General features: G+C 39.2%; 1 protein-coding gene across 1 annotated transcript; it reads right to left on the minus strand.

The window, feature by feature from the left end:
* Positions 1 to 1,853: 1,853 nt before the first annotated feature.
* Positions 1,854 to 4,153, minus strand: LOC119730040 (low-density lipoprotein receptor-related protein 8-like). The gene is made up of 3 exons (XM_038202829.1): positions 4,149 to 4,153; positions 3,014 to 3,159; positions 1,854 to 2,860 (listed from the first exon to the last, which is right to left on the minus strand). Exons 1-3 carry the CDS (start codon positions 4,151 to 4,153, stop codon positions 2,679 to 2,681), a joined length of 333 nt encoding a protein of 110 aa, XP_038058757.1. The 3' UTR covers positions 1,854 to 2,678.
* Positions 4,154 to 16,836: the final 12,683 nt, after the last annotated feature.

Raw genomic sequence — 16,836 nt, forward strand, 5'->3', positions numbered from 1 at the left:
GGAAATTGGCCGGGAAAACCTATAGTTGAAAAGATCGTCAATAAAATAGAGTACAAGAGAAGAACAACTTCAAAAACTCACGGTATGTGTGTGTAATTAATGCAAAAATGAATTTCGGGCTTCATTCTGGTCCTCCAAAATGAAGCATTGTAATTCGTCATTCCAATCGCACATGAGTACATTTAAAGGTAACTGCCAAAATGGTCAGAAATGTCCTGATTGATTGTAAGTAAATAACAGGATCAAACATTCAGATTGAGTTTCCAAATCCGTTTTGGTATGTTTTTTGAAATTCTGAAAAGAAGCTTGCCTTGTTTTTTTTTTCAGAGCCTCACAAACTCACAAAAGATTCGTTAATACATTGGAACGTCGCTATAACGAATATCGTGGGATCCACAGAAATTGTTCGTAATAGCAATCGTTCGGTATAGCGATTTTCACACATACGTGGCGCCCCCTTTTACTTACTGTTATTGTGTACTTGCATTTACAAACCACGCGCGGAGTCGCCAAACTTGTCCATTAATATTTTTTTAATTCCGTAGCAGAACTTCACCAAGTACGCCCTGGTAGTTACTGAAAGACTTCGAACACGTGCAACTATTGAATCATGCAATTACACAGTTTTCAATAATAGCCATTTGTCGCTCTTCTGTTGACATTTCCAACAACAATGTTCGGTACGTTTTGTACACAAAAATTGGGAGCCAAGGCTGATGTTCGTGCCATATTTTCAATGGGGAGCGCTGATAAAACCCTACAATCAGGCACACTATATTAATGAAAGTGTACAAAATATGAACCATTCTCACGACTGTATTTAGGGGAGACCGTTCGCACGTTCGTCACATTTTTACATTTTGCTTGTACAATTTTTGTATGGAATTTTTTGGGGGGTGGCTAGACAAAAATTTGCCCCCCCCCCCCCGTAGAACCGCCACTTGCTGATCGAGATCCAGAACCAAAATAATCCAGAGGGAACCCGCTGACCGGCCGGATGTTGCAAACTTCAAATGGGGGGACCTCATTTGACGCTTTAATGGGCGCTCTTCCCCCTTTTCTTAATCTTTTGTCTCTGACAACATCCAAGCTATTACTAAGAAGCATAACACTATGGCACTGACACTCCTGCGTTTGTGAGGCGGCAATAACTTTCTTGTTTTCACATGAGAATGGGAAAGACATAATTACTTGGTAGTGTCCAGTACGTTTTGTGTTTCTGGTATTTGTTTACGTTTGGTTGTTCATCGGTGGTTTCTTGCCAGCCTTTTTCAGTGTGCAGTTCTACAATAAATGACGGGGCACGGTCTCCATAAAGCCACGGAGACTTCCCGGACCCCTAGGTTTTTTTTAATTTTTTTTTTTTTTTTATAATTCAGTAGTTTTTATGGAATGATTACAAGACGCAATATGATCTTGGATTCTTTCCCTTCAATAAAAATTATCTATAAGACCGAAAAACAATAGTGGAAGGAAAAGGCTACATCTGTGGATTCCAACCAGGTATTTACCGAGCCTTAGCATAGGCTACTGTGGCAACATGGCATTTCCTCTTTAAAATGATATAATGTATTGCCCATATTCTATATCAATGGTCACTTTCTTTTTCATGAATAAACATAAATATATCCTTCGAAACTACTGAATCATCCATGAATTGCCTTACCCGCCTACGGAATATGTTCACGTCGTTCTCCCCGTATTCTCAGAATTTAAAAAGACAAACGCCATTTTTTTCGGTTGATGGGAAAGGATTGGATCTGTTATTTTTGTAAGTGAGGGCAGTGTTATAAGTAACCACAATAAAAAAATACTTCAAGAAATTGACAGTGTAACTAATGTTCTGATTTACCAACACATAGACGTGTTTATTGAAGGCATCAATAAATCCTAAAACTGAAATGCTATATCCCTTCAACAATTATCATGAGGGGTAAAATAAAATCCTTATGTTCATTTAAATTTTGTCAGATGTTGCAATAGACCTTTCTACGCTTGGTTGGCAAACTGCATTTTTGCCAACCCAGGTTGCAAAACTATGGAAGGTCCAACAACTGCAAAAGTGAAGAAGAGTTATTACAGATCACCAAAATATTATTTGATTGTTGGAAATACAATATTGTCAACAACGCTACAACATAATTCCTAAACATGTTTTTTACTTTGTATTGAGGACGTTATGGGGACTTTTTTGGGAAAAACATGTTGCCAACCACGGCTTCAAATAATGCGCTTGCGGCAGCCCATATAAAATGGCGCCCATGTTTACAACAAAAGAATTCGTCTATAGTCAGATGGCATATGGTCGGAATCGTGACCGACTGGTCCAAAGCGCCCAACTTTAAAGATGGATTCTTATAGCCCTAGAGAAGACATTTAGAATGGGTGACACCTGAAATTCTTTTGGGAAGGGTGCCTAATTTGCATAAGTCGTTAATACCTGCGTGTAAAATGTTTTTCCCATATTTGAGTATATCTTTATTTCTTCTTCTTTTTTTTTTTTTGAAAAGTGTATTTTGGGGATGTTGCAATCTTAATCTAGTCCAAATCTGATTCGAGTTGTTGCACCTCAAAACTTTAGGCATACAAGATTATACCGATAAACGCTCATCACGCATGGACAACATACATTTATTTCCCCGGATATTGTTAAACCAGCAACTATCTCCTGTCACTCTCTATTGGCATGGTGGTATGACCTCCGTGCCGTTGCAGCCGGACTCGTCGGAGTTGTCTGCGCAGTCCATCACTCCATCGCACTGCCGACATCCCAAGATGCACATGCCATTGTCGCACTGGAAGCTCTGAAGGGGCTTGCCGTCACTTGCCATCTTATCTTGGAAATCTAGCTCGCAATCGACTGCAAGAAGAAACGGGAAATATATAAAGAAATAACTCGAGTGACATCAAACAGTCCATGAATTTCAATCGCTGACACTTGACTTAGCTGACAAATGATTCACAGCTGTTGAAACGTGCTTGAGTTTTGAGTGCATACAGAGTTGCATCTTACCAGCGCGTTTTTCTTCGCAGTGGTCCTCATCTGAGTTATCCCGGCAGTCCGGCACGTAGTCGCATTCATAAAAAACCATCCAGCATTCGTTCCCAGTCCGACACTGAAAGTGCGGAACTTGTACTTTTGGAACGTGGCACAAGAGACTATTCACACAGAGAGGAAGAAGGGTAAAGACTCAATAAGGAACAAAATGGTGACAGACTGCCTTTAACAAAGATTCTGCTGGGATCAAAACTTTATAGTAATAATAATAACTAGATGTGGTTGTAACCGAACAACCACAGAGCTGTTCCCAACATATTTTTGATATCCTATTATTTGATTGGACTGTAGAAAATAACTGAATATTTTTTTGAAACCGGAAGTAAGGGTCATATACTTTGACATACACTTGGTAAATAAATAGACACTTCCGTGTCTATTTATTTACCAAGTTTGAGATCAATTGGTCCAATAGTTTTATAGTGATAAGACTATAAAGATTGCCTCATTAAATATTCATGACGTCATAACACGAGAACGATAAATTTCACATTGATAAGAATGCAATATGTTTATCTGGTTATGTTGTTCAGTGCTAATTAACAATTGTTGACTGCTGTGATGTGGGATATGCGCTTTAAACACCCGAGGGGCACATAGCACCCGGTGCAAATACCCGAAGGGGGGAATATCACCCGAGGAGAAGCCGAATACCCGAAGGTGGGAATATCACCCTCCGCTTTGTCTCGGGTGCTATATGCGCCCCTCGGGTGTTCAAAACATATCTCACATCACAGCAGTCAACAACTGTTTTGTACACCGTCTTTGATTCGTTGGATTGTGGTGTAAAAACCACGAAAACAAACAGCAGTAAACACAACAATCATGACAATCGAATGGCAACTCATATGCATGTTGCGTGCTGATCGTCTGCTAGTTCGCTGCTCCTACTCGTGTGTGAAAGCATACGGTGATAATAGCGTGGGTACCAACGATACAAGCGTTTCACACCGTGCGTACACCGTGCGTACACCGTGCGTACATGGCACCCTCCCTGCAGGATATCACGTACGTGATATCCCACAGGGAGTGTGCCGTGACTGGTTATAAACTTAAGTAACACGTGATTGTTCTAGGCCAATGAAAATACAGCATTCGGTATTGGGAACAGCTAATAATAAATAATGATAATAGTTTTTTTTTATAGCGCTTCATACCAAAGGTCTTAAGGCTCGTCACAATAATTATTAGCACTATTCATCAGGCCACGAGACCTGTTTTTTTTTCAGCAGCTCGAGATCAGCGCATTCTGGTCTCTACCTTCACAGTAACCCATAAATACTCTTTGGTGAAGAGAAACAATTGTAGTAAAGTGGCTTGCCCAAGAACAAAGTACTATGTTCCACTTTAGGATTCGAACCCACGTACCACGTGAGTCAAAACCTATTTCCATTGGACAACAGCGCTCTAAACTTTGGCCTTGTTATGTTTGTTGATTTGTACTTTTTCGGTTCAATGCAGTCAGCAAGCAGCTTGCAGCAGTTTTACTCATTTTAATGAAGCGACAGGATGACTTAAATTCCAAAAGGGTCCCCACACTGTGTAAAAATTTCTGTTAGGAAAATAGCGACAGATAAGGCGTAAAACTTAAGTGAGGAAAATGACAACATGAGTGACTGTAGCTTATAGAAGATGTACCCATAGAAAAGCCGTAATTTCAGTCGGAAAATGGCGACATGAATCCGCACATGAAATCGGCAACAACATGAGGAGAACCCCGGGCAGGACACAATGAGTACAATAATAATTAGCGAAAGATAGTTCAAAACTCAACTAAAGGAAACGGTAGAAGAATTGAACACCCCCCCCCCCCCAAAAAAAAAAGATGAAGAAGAAGAAGAATCAGAGGGCCTTGGAGAATGAGGAACACTTTTGTTATTAAATTATAAAGTTTGCGGGTAACACCATGTAGAAAGAGATCTCTTCTTGGAAGAAGTGTAGTTCTGAAAAGAACCGGTCAGTGTGCTCTGTCCGCCCTCGGTAGGTTTTGTACTTATCATGGAAAGATTTGGTTGATACTTACTATGTGCACTGGTCGAAACAATCAGCGAGAAACAGATGATTGCGATAACAGATGCAATTTCAAGCTTCATTTTTGGATGATGGGTGGAAAACTTTCTCCTGAAAGTATATTAAACAAATCAGATTAAATGTAAGTCCCATCACAATACTCAATAACAATTGCGTGAAGTCCACAATTGCAAAATTGGAATGTTTTGCCTTACATTTTTTTGCGACGTATCACTAATGATGTGACAAAGTTGTCAGTTCAATCGTATCTTTTGGAATACCAATTACACTTTAATACCGTACACATAAGTTTTACACGTTCAGTAGGATTCCACAAAGATATATGTACACATCTTAATTTCTCTATTTGTCAGCGACACCACGAAGTAACACCCATGTACATACCAGTGAAAACTAGCAATCGGAGAAAATAGCATCCAAAGTTGAACGCCTTCCAGAACAACACTTTGCGTCAAAACGGCAGAGTATTTTCAGTTGGGTTTCTCGTTGTGGACACTTGATGAATTGAAATCATTAAATCGGCTGTTTTTCACCCATTTGTGTATTAAATCAACGAGAAATAAGACAGCAAAAGCTGAGAAACGAAAATTTTCGTTTGCACGAAGTAACACTCTTCAATGTATACAAAACGAGGAAAGTGCAACTTCAGGTCAGCGCGCGCGCTCATACAAGGAGGGTGTTAGTTCGTGAAAACGTTTTTTGCTCACATTTGAGCAGAGCGCGCGCCATGCATTGCAATGGTAAATGGAACTTGAGTGTGTGTTACTTCGTAAAAACGAAAATCGTCACTTTTGCGCAAAAGTTGCCATGGATAATTAGCGTAATTATTAAAGTGAACCTCTTGAAGCTTTGAAACTTCGTAAAATGGTGGGCCTTGATGAATAATGTTTGAACATGTTAAAAAAAATTGAAAATCGAAGAAGAAAAAAACAGGTTTAACACGGTGGAGTGTTACTTCGTGGTGTCGGTGACGAATTGTATCTCATCTGAATGTTCAATTTTTGAGTCATGATGACAAAATAGCTCTTTGTTTCTCGAAACATCTTGTTCATAGTAACATTAGGTCCCGTATTACATTACCTACCAAATTCCAAAGACAAAATATGTCATTACTCTCCTTAACAAGACAAACAAATTTGAAATAAATATAATGCTGCTTCAAATGATCAACGCGCGGGACTGACAAAGATTAAGCAGTGGTCTATTAATTAAATTCTAAAAGTTGCATCGGAATTCAAATTGCACCTGGGCCAATATGTGGATTGGGTTTTCAGTCCCCTGCCTGATTTCGTAGGTTTCCCCCGAAATATTCGTCTGGGCTTTTCCTCCCACCTGTAAAACTGTAACTTCTTCTCATCGTCTCCTCTCTACAGGTTTCTTGAGGAATGCAAGCGACAGTGCCTTGTACCCAACGCTTTTAAAATTTATCCAAATTTTAACCAGGGTTTGGTAAAAATTTAACCAACTGTTGTTTACCCGGTGAACAGCACAACAAATACCCAACGTTTGACGAAATGTGCCCGTTGGGTAAAAGTTGGGCAAAACTGGCAAATTTTACACAGTGTTGGTTCAACTTTTAACCAACTGTTTTAACCAACCACATTTTAACAACGTTTTGAGAGTGCACTGCAGTCTTCAAATTCTCTTCAATGTGTGCACTGCAGTCTTCAAGAACCCGTACTCCGATAACCGTCATCTTTCACAGGTTACGATGCACATTTGATTATGCAAGGCATTTCTACTCACGACGGCAAAATGACGTGCATTGCTATAAACATTCCGAAAAGTGCATCTCATTTGACAATCAGAAGACGGATCTTCTTATATGCAAAAAAAGGACACTAATCGGTACTCGTTTCAATAATTTAATCAAACCCGCTCACCGCCGAGAAGCCAATTTTACAGCAGTCTCAAAAAACGAACACATCTCAACAGAAGATGACGTCAGAGCGCAACGAGCGTGGCAGAACGTGAACGTTAAAACCTTGGGTGAATATCGTGACTTCTAAGTGACTACGAAGACGCTATGCTCCCGGCGTGTTTGAGAATTCCAGGCGAGTGTGTAAAGTCAAGTGGGCCTATATGTTAGATCCAATTAATTATCACACAACACCCGGGTTATTGTGTGACGCTCTGTTAAAACACTCTCAAATCGAATTGGAGCTGTTGCCAGAAGTAGACAAACATGTATTTTTCGGGGAGCACCCCGAAAAATACATGCCAGAGGAATATGTGTCTGTGTATCAACGAATGTTATTGTCGATCGAGCCGAACCAAAATTGTCCGGTACACTAAACCCTGAACGCAAATAATGTATTACATTACATCGCGCCACAGATGTATCCGGAGCTTGGGTTAAAACTCGAAAAAGTACATTGCGCTCTATAATTTACGCAGAAACCTTGGGTGAAGTCGTACATGGACAAAAACACTCGACTCAGAAAAAAAAAAGTTAGACATTGAAAAATATATATATTTTTTATATGATGAACCACTCAGTATTTAGCAAGACAATGGAGACGTGAGAAATAGACTAAATACAGTTCTACTCAGAGACGAACAAGAGAAAAAATACAAAATTGTGTCTACACCAAATTATAAATCGACCACCGCATTGTAAATTATCATTTTTTTTCCTCAAATGTACGAAAACTAAAGCGCTGTTAAACAACTCTCACGTACGACTTTTACTACAATCAAATAAAAACGATGTGCGGATAGAGTTAGAATAATGTACACCGACACAGATTCTTAATCATTAAAAAACAGATGTACACGAAGATACGAAAGCAATTCGACTTGTACGATTTCTAAAACTCTTGATTTCTACAAATCAGAGTTGTAGTGACTCGAGTCAATGAAACGACTCGAGTCCGATCGAGTAACAATTGTTTATGACTTGACTCAACTCGAGTCCATATGAGTAAATGACTCGACTCGACTCGAGTCAATGTGAGCAAATGACGCGACTCGACTCGAGTCTCTCATCAGAAAACTCGACTTGACTCGAGCGAAGGCTAATTAGACTCGAGTCCCACAAATAAAAGCAAAACTTTGCAAAAATATTTGCAATGACTTACGGCGCAACATTTATGTTCACGCCGCTTTGCGATTACAGTACGGTACAGCGGCCGCTTGTCGTGTACAGAACATACGCACAACGTGTCACAGACTCCCACCTTGTGGTTATGGAACGCACAAAATACTATCAAGGAACCGCACTATAAAATGCATTTTCCGATTCGTGGTTTCATCATTGGCTTTGGGCGATTTCTTATAAGGTCTTTGATTCGAACGCCGGCTAAAGTTATTTCCTCCTTTTAAAATTTATAGAGATACAACCCTATTTTAGCGAAAACAATTCTAGACCCGAAGCCATACCAGATAGCTATCAGACCGAAATTTCATTTCTGGTTAATAACTGTAAGTGATACAAATTACTTTTTACTTTACTAAATTATTTTTTTAATCACAAAGGTTCTGGTGATCTTGTCACATCAATCTAATTCTTCTCGCTTGAATAATCCCAACAACTCAGTATTCAATTGATTTGATTTGACCCATATAGTGACGGCAACGATCTAGTCTGGGCAGATTAGGAGCGTATTTTATGTACTGAAGTTTGGCTTGATAACAAAGATCATTATATCATTGTTCCCAATGGAGTTAATCTTTTACAAATTTCTCGTCGATAAAATGTTTTTTTGTCGTATAAACCACATCGCAAGTCGCACTTTTTACAATCTTAAAACACACTTTTTTTGTTTACTATCGCGACGGGTTTGCAATCTCTGCGTTCTCTACCGTGTATACCCGGGTTAGGCAGACGTATCGTGACGTAATCAATGCAAAGAGTTACAGTCTTAGGTCTCTCGCCGACCGACTTTGAACTCGAGTATCGACATTTGGTTTTTGACATCTCGTGCATTCTTTGTCTCTTCCATTTCAATTATATAAACATAAAATATTTTATTTATTTTTAAAAAGTTTTTTTCACGACCAAATTATTCTTCTTAATAGACCAGGTTTTTAGAGATTTTGTAGAGAGAGGGGTCGCAGAGACATTATAAAAAAAATAGAATTAATTTTAACACTTTAATTTAAAAAAAAATAAAAATAAGAAAGAGAGCATAATTTTAGGGGAAGGGGAGAGAAAAAAAAATGAGAGAAGACGGATTGAGTAGAATGAGGTGGACAGGGAAAAAATGGCCGTGGTTCAGAACCATCACTTTCCCGCTACTTACATCATAATGTCTTACACAAGAATAAGAACATGTTGAAAACCATGTTCGTTTATATCTGACGCGGCAGGTTTAACATTGTCAAACACAGTTGGGTAATAAACTGTTGGGACATTTTATTTGCCCAACCTCGGTATGAATTGCCTCATTATAGGTTAATCCCGGTAACAATTGACCAACTATTCGGGAAAAAAATTGCTCAAGAGTGTAGGTGGTTTGTATGTTGACCAACATTGGTCTGCATGCGCCTACTTTACCATTTGCCTAACTTTTTAGTTAGCGTAGCATTTCCAGCAGCGCTTTATAGCCATCAAATTGCGAGCCAGATCACTTTTGCGCCGCATTTTACTATGCACATAATCAAGTATAATTGACAATTCATCCTGAGAAATCAGGTCAATATACTGAAAGTTCGATATAAGCAACCTAATAGCAAAGAAACATTATGTGGCTTGAGTAAAGACCAGCACGCTAAAAGGTCGATTTGGTGGATCAACATGTTGCACCGCAAAATTCCTCCTTGCAATAATTACACGAAAACCGCATATCTTCAACGTATAAAAGTGCCTTGATTTGTATTAATATCAGGTTAAAACATAAAAACAGACTGTCGGTTTTATTTGGTTAAAGTCATGTTTACATTTTTGAGCACTTTATTTTCAAAGATTGACTCCTTGAAACGAAAGGCTCATCATTGAAGATTTTCATTAAAGGCATATACATTGTAATATGATCATTGCTTTTCATGCAGTTTGTTCGTTTCCAATAGTAATTACACCACTGAAAATCAAAAGAACAATGTTCAAAATCTAACCTTTTGAAGTTTCAGCTTAGAGTGGATATTACATGTTTATGGAAAACATTGAGAAAGAAAACCAAGCACAACCTTTCATCAATAGCACTCTTTATTTAAAAAAAACCAGTCAATTTCCTGCTCGTTGGAAATCACCGACATTTCTTGATTTCTTCGAACCAACAGCAAGCCAGACGGAATATTTCACGGGGTGTTTAGTACCAGTACGATCTTTTATCCAAGTAGACTGTTTGATAATAATTCCGTAGGCTACGTTTGGGATAGATACAAATAATCCTATATGCCTTTAACTTCGATAGTGATAAAGCATATAACCTGAAAAGTCAAACATGAAATGAGAAGATAGAGTGGTTACATCTCTTACCTCACGAAAAAGGCGGCAATCTTCTACCGGTTCAGAGATACCGTGGTGTGCGTGTCTTCAGTAAGGCTGTTCGGCAGTGTTTTCAGTCTCGATTTCTGAACGATGTATATGCCCAGGTAAGCGATAGGTGGAAGTATTTATAGAAAAAAATGGTTGAATCCGTATTGATAGACTATGTATGACAGAGCCTATTACGTACAAGAAGTGTTTTCATATATGAGAAAATAGCAAGGACAAATCGGTATGTGCAGGCAACATTCAGGGAGTTGATTTTTTATTTGATGAAGATTTATTGAAACTTTCACGTTTTGTCTGAATGGTGAGAGTCAATGGGATAGAGTATAGGCAATCTTGCCCGCAATCTTGGGTCTGTTTCTGCTTTTAATCATAATTGTGTTTTTGTAAGTGTTTAGTAGAGAAGAACCCCCCCCCCAAAAAAAAAGCATGTGCAGGCAACATTCGGGAAGTAATCCCTTGATAATAATTTGTTGGAAAATTCCAACATTTGCAGCCGTGTATTATAATTTATTTAGAGGAAATATGAAATTAAACGAATACAGACTGCCTTGACACGGGGTACAGCAAATTGTAATCCAGCGAGCGTCCCATTTTCCTCATGGAAATCGTCATAACATCAGAGAAAGGCTAGTTTATTTTTGTTTCTAAATCACTTTTCTTCTGGTGTTATCCAACGAGCAATGAGAAACGAATTTTACTAAAGGGAATGATCGTGTGGGAGAGCAGTTTTATGTCGAATGCCTTGGGCGTTGCCAAGATTTCTTCTAGAGGGGGTAATGCACATTTCGCCCCCCCCCCTCCTCCCCCCAAACACCCCCCCCCCCCAAAAAAAAAAAAACCCAAAAACAAACAAATACCTGTACTTTTGCCAGCATATTCTCATTTTATCTTGTTTTTTGAGGGTGGGCATGGGGGCATTAACCCACCACTTTTTTAGATGATAAAAAGTAGTAATTAAGTAGTAAAGTCTGTCAGGAGCAAATGTGGCCCATTGGGTCATGGACAGCGCCGGCATTTATCTCCGGTTTCAGAGAATATTTCTTTTCCCCCGGATGGGATGCTAGTCCATCGCAGCTAATGCCGGCACCCATTGATAGTCCTTGGTGGAGAGAGGCAAGTGTGGATGACACAACATAATGGCCAGCAGGACACAACATAATGGCCAGCAGCTGAATTCGAACTCCTGACCCTCTGATCATGAATCACAAACCCTAACCACGCTACGGCTCAAAAAAAAGGAGTTTGATCACTGCTTGCTCAATTGGAAGTTGGTTGCTGCCTCGGCAAATAATATGGAAGACATAATCTAACTTTTGAAGCGCATTTCTGGTGCTGCACATGGACCCGAAAACAAAAAAGTCAAACTTCCATATGGAGATTGACGGAGCCTCTAAAGTCTTTGGAGTTATTGTAACACATGCCTGTCATCTAATAATACATGTACACGTTTTATGGCTGTTTTGTCTTTGCACAGACGCAATAAAATTATATTCTGAATTATCGAAAGAATGGTTCGTGGCTAGACTGTACGAATCATTAATTTTCTGCATAAGCAATAAAATATGCTTATTTTCTAAAAAAACAAAATGCATTTTGTGGCTTTTTGGTATTTGCAGGGCATCATAACAGTTTGCTCTGTTATTTGTTGGTCCCATTTCAATAGTTTATACAATTAGGCAGCTGCTGAACGTCGGAGGGAATTGCAACCGCCCCCTCCGTACTGTAGAAGGAGGCTCGTTAGAAATGAGAGGGTGAAATTATTGTCCATTTGTCTTTGATTAAAACAGTTGTTCTTCCTCGTTTCTACTCATGAATATTAATTTGTGAAGACATTTTTTTTTAAAAGCCAGCCACCCAGTCAAAATATGAGAAGCAGAAAAAAGCTGCCTAATATAGGAGACGTGATCCACTTTTTTTTGGTTCACATTATGACTACACAAAAACAGAAACAGTGTCAGTAGACTTCAATTTGGAATTTGACGGAGCCTCTATGTCCCGAATCCACACTTTTAACAAAAGTGTGACTTCATAGCAATGGTTTAATTCAAAGTGAGCAACTGCATGGGCTGGCTTTCAATTTCCATTTTTGTTGCATTGTTGTTGCATTCAAAAGTCTTTATTACGAATGACAAAGGTTACAGTACAGAGGAGCCAGTTGATTGACACAAATTTATTGATCACGCCCCTTCGTTTCAGCGAGGAATATGATTGGACAGGACAACCGTCATGACGAGCTGTCATGAGGAACCGTCATGACTAACCGTCCAAAACGAAAGAACGCTATCAAGTCCGAATTTCAGCCCAGGAAATTAATTCTGGTTAAAGTAGGAGCATATTGAAACTACACTTTCAAACTCGAAAACTTTAGTACACGAGAACAAAGAAATGACCCCACAAGGATACAAATTCCCTTTGTATGTTGGTTACTTCGTCAGCGTGTTTAGGCATATAGCTTCTTTAATAGTTCTTAAAATTAATGTGGCCTGACGTTGCGAGCTTAGCAAGTTCTTCTTCAGAGGCTAAAACAGAAATGACAGAGGTACATGTACATACATTAACATGGGGGTGCACACAAACATGCAGGGCTGAAAGAAGAAACACAAAAGGAGGATTAGGTGTGAAAGGTGTGGAAAGATGCAGGGGAGGGTGGATGAGAGAACAAAGAAACAACGGGAGATGGCAAACCACAAGGGGTCTTGTGTGAACAGGGGAGGGACCAGAAAGGGGAAGGATCAAAGGTCACAGGGAGTGGGAACGGACAAAAGAGTGTGAGAGTGAAGGGATGATGCGGGGGGGGGGCAGTATTGAGGTGGAAAGGGATGAAAGATGGGGGAAGATGGGTAAACACAAACAAGGAAGACCAGATGGATTATCTGTAACAGAAGACAATGGAGGAAGAAAAGGATTAGTCATTTCCAAGTTGGATGTTGAGACCATGTGGTTGAATAGTTCGAAGACGATTCATCCACACTTTCTCTCTGCTGAGGCGAACTGAGTCCTTGCGATGGCCAAGAGATTCAATGCCCTTCAAAATCATATCAGAAATGGAGTGGTTAGGCAGGTTGAAGTGATGACCAACAGGGGTGTCTAGTTTAATAGTTGGTTGTGCGTAGTAAATTTAGCCGCACGTGTACATTATGGAGCCGGGCACCGCCGGGCGATCAGATGAAATTTGACTGCAACTCTTTAGTCCCTATATTCAGCCATAATTTCTTCCAATAAGACTACAAAATCATTTATATGAAATTATTCGCTTTATAATTTTTTTTTCTCCAAACTTCAAAACTTACAAACTTTAAAGAACACATTTTTGAAAGCAGATTTTTGTTGTCCTGATTTAGGGGCCACCTTCATTTCTGGCTGGTCTCAAGAACTTGATCAACTTGATTAACTTGCTCAAATTATAAGTGATCTTACTTCCAAAAATGACCGATTTATTACATCATAACTCATGTACCAAATGAAGAATTATATTCACAGTTGCAATCGCACCCCACCAGTTTTCCTATCATATTTCATAGCAGAAAATTAAAATTTCGTACATTAGCCACGAATCATTCTTTTCGTTAGCTCAGAGCGGAATTTTATTATGCCCCTGCATGCAGACAAAACGTGTCATAAAACTGTTATTTTTAGACAAGCATTATTATGTTGTCTAGACTCCAAGGACGTAAAAGTCTCCGTCAAACTGCATACTGAAGTCTGTCGATACGGATTCTATGTTGACTAAACCATAAGTGTAGCACCAGAAATGCACTTCAATAATATTGTTCATGGGTCATGGGAAAAAGATGAAACCCTCTTCGTCGTCATGACGTCATCCGGAATTAAATTATAAGTAATTAGAGGTTAAAGTTGGAAACAATAATTGAACAATAACTTTTTCACTGGAGTACTCTGTTCTTTTTGGGGAAGGGGATAAAATATTGCCTTGGGAACATTTTTGATTCCCTTCACGAAGCCGTTTGACCTTTACTTCCGGTGTTACCGGAAAGGCAATGAGAAATGAATTGTATTGCAATTATGCTAATTATGTAAATGTTAAATACCAGAATGCCGAACACAAAATACGGCATGATAAAGTCCTAATCTGAAAAGGCGCCCTCTAGCAGCAGGTCAAACAAAAGCAAGATTTCATTTCGATTGAAAACTATTTGCTAAAACGTTATTGCGCTCTCTGTTCTTGCGCTGAACCATTATTGATATACTTCTGTCAATACATTTGTGCTGAGTAATAAACTTGGGGATCGTCGAAGTAGGCCTCATGGTATTTTTTTAAAGTGCGCCAATACACTCTTTGAACTTCATGATGATAATGCCGTGAAACACGAGTGTCTTTATTGAAATGGCCTGATTTGCGTCTTTTCTAAATTACATGTACGGGTTTTTAGGGTCACTTTTCCTGTTGGAAATCAACCACTTCGTGGGTGCGTTCGAGTAACGTCCTCGATGAGTGAACACGGGTACATGCAGACGTGCTAGCTTTGGGGATCATTGAAGAAGGCCTAAATGTATTTTTTTTTTGAAAATGCCTTGCATCAGCCGAAACTTTACACTCGTTGAACTTCATCATAGTCACGTGAAAAACCAGTTTTGATATTGAAGTCACCTGATGTGTGTCCTATCTAAACTTGTGGAGAGTCACTTGACCTGTGATAAAACAACAGCTGCACGTGTGCTTTCGAGTAACTTCTTCGATGACTGTACGCGGGAAAGGCAGACGGGTTAGCCACGCGAGTCAGGCTTAGCGAACGTTCGCCTGTACAATGGAATAACCTATAAGTATAAGGTTTTGAAAATGCCTTGCATCAGCCGAAACTTTACACTCGTTGAACTTCATCATAGTCACGTGAAAAACCAGTTTTGATATTGAAGTCACCTGATGTGTGTCCTATCTAAACTTGTGGAGAGCCACTTGACCTGTGATAAAACAACAGCTGCACGTGTGCTTTCGAGTAACTTCTTCGATGACTGTACGCGGGAAAGGCAGACGGGTTAGCCACGCGAGTCAGGCTTAGCGAACGTTCGCCTGTACAATGGAATATAATGCAAGGCGGTCGATAGGCTTTAATTTATCTAAGGGCCCATTGGACGTTATTTGGACTCCGCTTGCGCACGACGCACAGGACGGTTGGCATATCGCCATGGAATTTCGGAGACGGTCATGGCGTGAGCCATGGTAGTAGTAGTAGTGACATTTATTTCAATGATGTCATTCATTACAATTAAACATGTATAAATTAGAAAAAAGCAGTAGTATAATATTTGATAGTAATGTACACAGTGATTCTAAAGTGTGAAATTAAATGACAACATTTAGGTATAAGGTTAAGCAGAACGCTTTTGTGCCCTTACCTATGGACAAACATACGACCGAGGGACAAACAAAACAATACGTGAGACAGACAGGACAAGTGCGAGACAAGGCCTAAATATTCATACACAAAATAATGGAATTTCAATTGATGAATATGATTCGAGAAAATGAGTTTTTAAATTGTTGACAAAGACAGATAGTGAAGGTAACAATTTAAGAGAATCATCTAAACTATTCCAGTACAAAGTGCCTCGCTGAATAACACTATTTTTTGACATTGCCGTTCTGTTAAATCGGACGAACAAATTTCCCCTAGCCCTACTTCGAGTGTTATATACATGAATGTTAGATGCTAAGGTTAAACAAGAATTAAAACATGACGGAAGTAAATTATGCATACATTTATACATTAGTTTTCCTAAATGAAGGTTATATAAGTCATTACATTGTAATATATTTAATTGAGCAAATAATGGAGCAGAATGATCACGATAGCCAGCACTCGAAATTACACCAACTACTCGTTTTTGTAAAGTAAGTAATTTGTTTCATTTAGATGGCAAACTACCCCAGGTCAAGATTGAGTAATTTAAGTATGGTAAAACAAAAGAATTATTCAATGTTAATAAAATCTTTCTCGGATCGTAATATTTCAAACGATTCATTATTTCAATGTTTGTTGAAATTTTTGTCGCTACTTCATCAATATGATCCCGAAATAATGGGTTAGCCACAGGAATAATGCCACATTTCTTTACTGCAGCGGATCCAGGGGGCCCAGGGAGGGGCAGGGAGACAACAACCCCCCTCCCCCCCCCCCAAAAAAAAAAAAAAAAAAAAAAAGAGAGAGAGAGAGAGAGAGAGAGGGGGGGGGGGGGGAGAGAATAAAATAAAAAGGAAAATCTGATTTGTCTTTTTTATAGGATTCAAAGGGCCCAGGGCCCATGAAATGAATTATGCAACTGTCGACTCCTCCTAAATGTATGAAAACAT

This window comes from Patiria miniata, unplaced genomic scaffold (genome assembly GCF_015706575.1).
Source record: "Patiria miniata isolate m_02_andy unplaced genomic scaffold, ASM1570657v1 HiC_scaffold_22, whole genome shotgun sequence".
NCBI classification, from domain to species: domain Eukaryota; kingdom Metazoa; phylum Echinodermata; class Asteroidea; order Valvatida; family Asterinidae; genus Patiria; species Patiria miniata.

Excerpts from the sequence above, each read along its gene's own strand:
- LOC119730040 (XM_038202829.1), bottom strand. Across the intron at positions 2,861-3,013 it reads CTGCGAAGAAAAACGCGCTG|TCGATTGCGAGCTAGATTTC; the intron begins GTAAGATGCAAC and ends TTCTTCTTGCAG.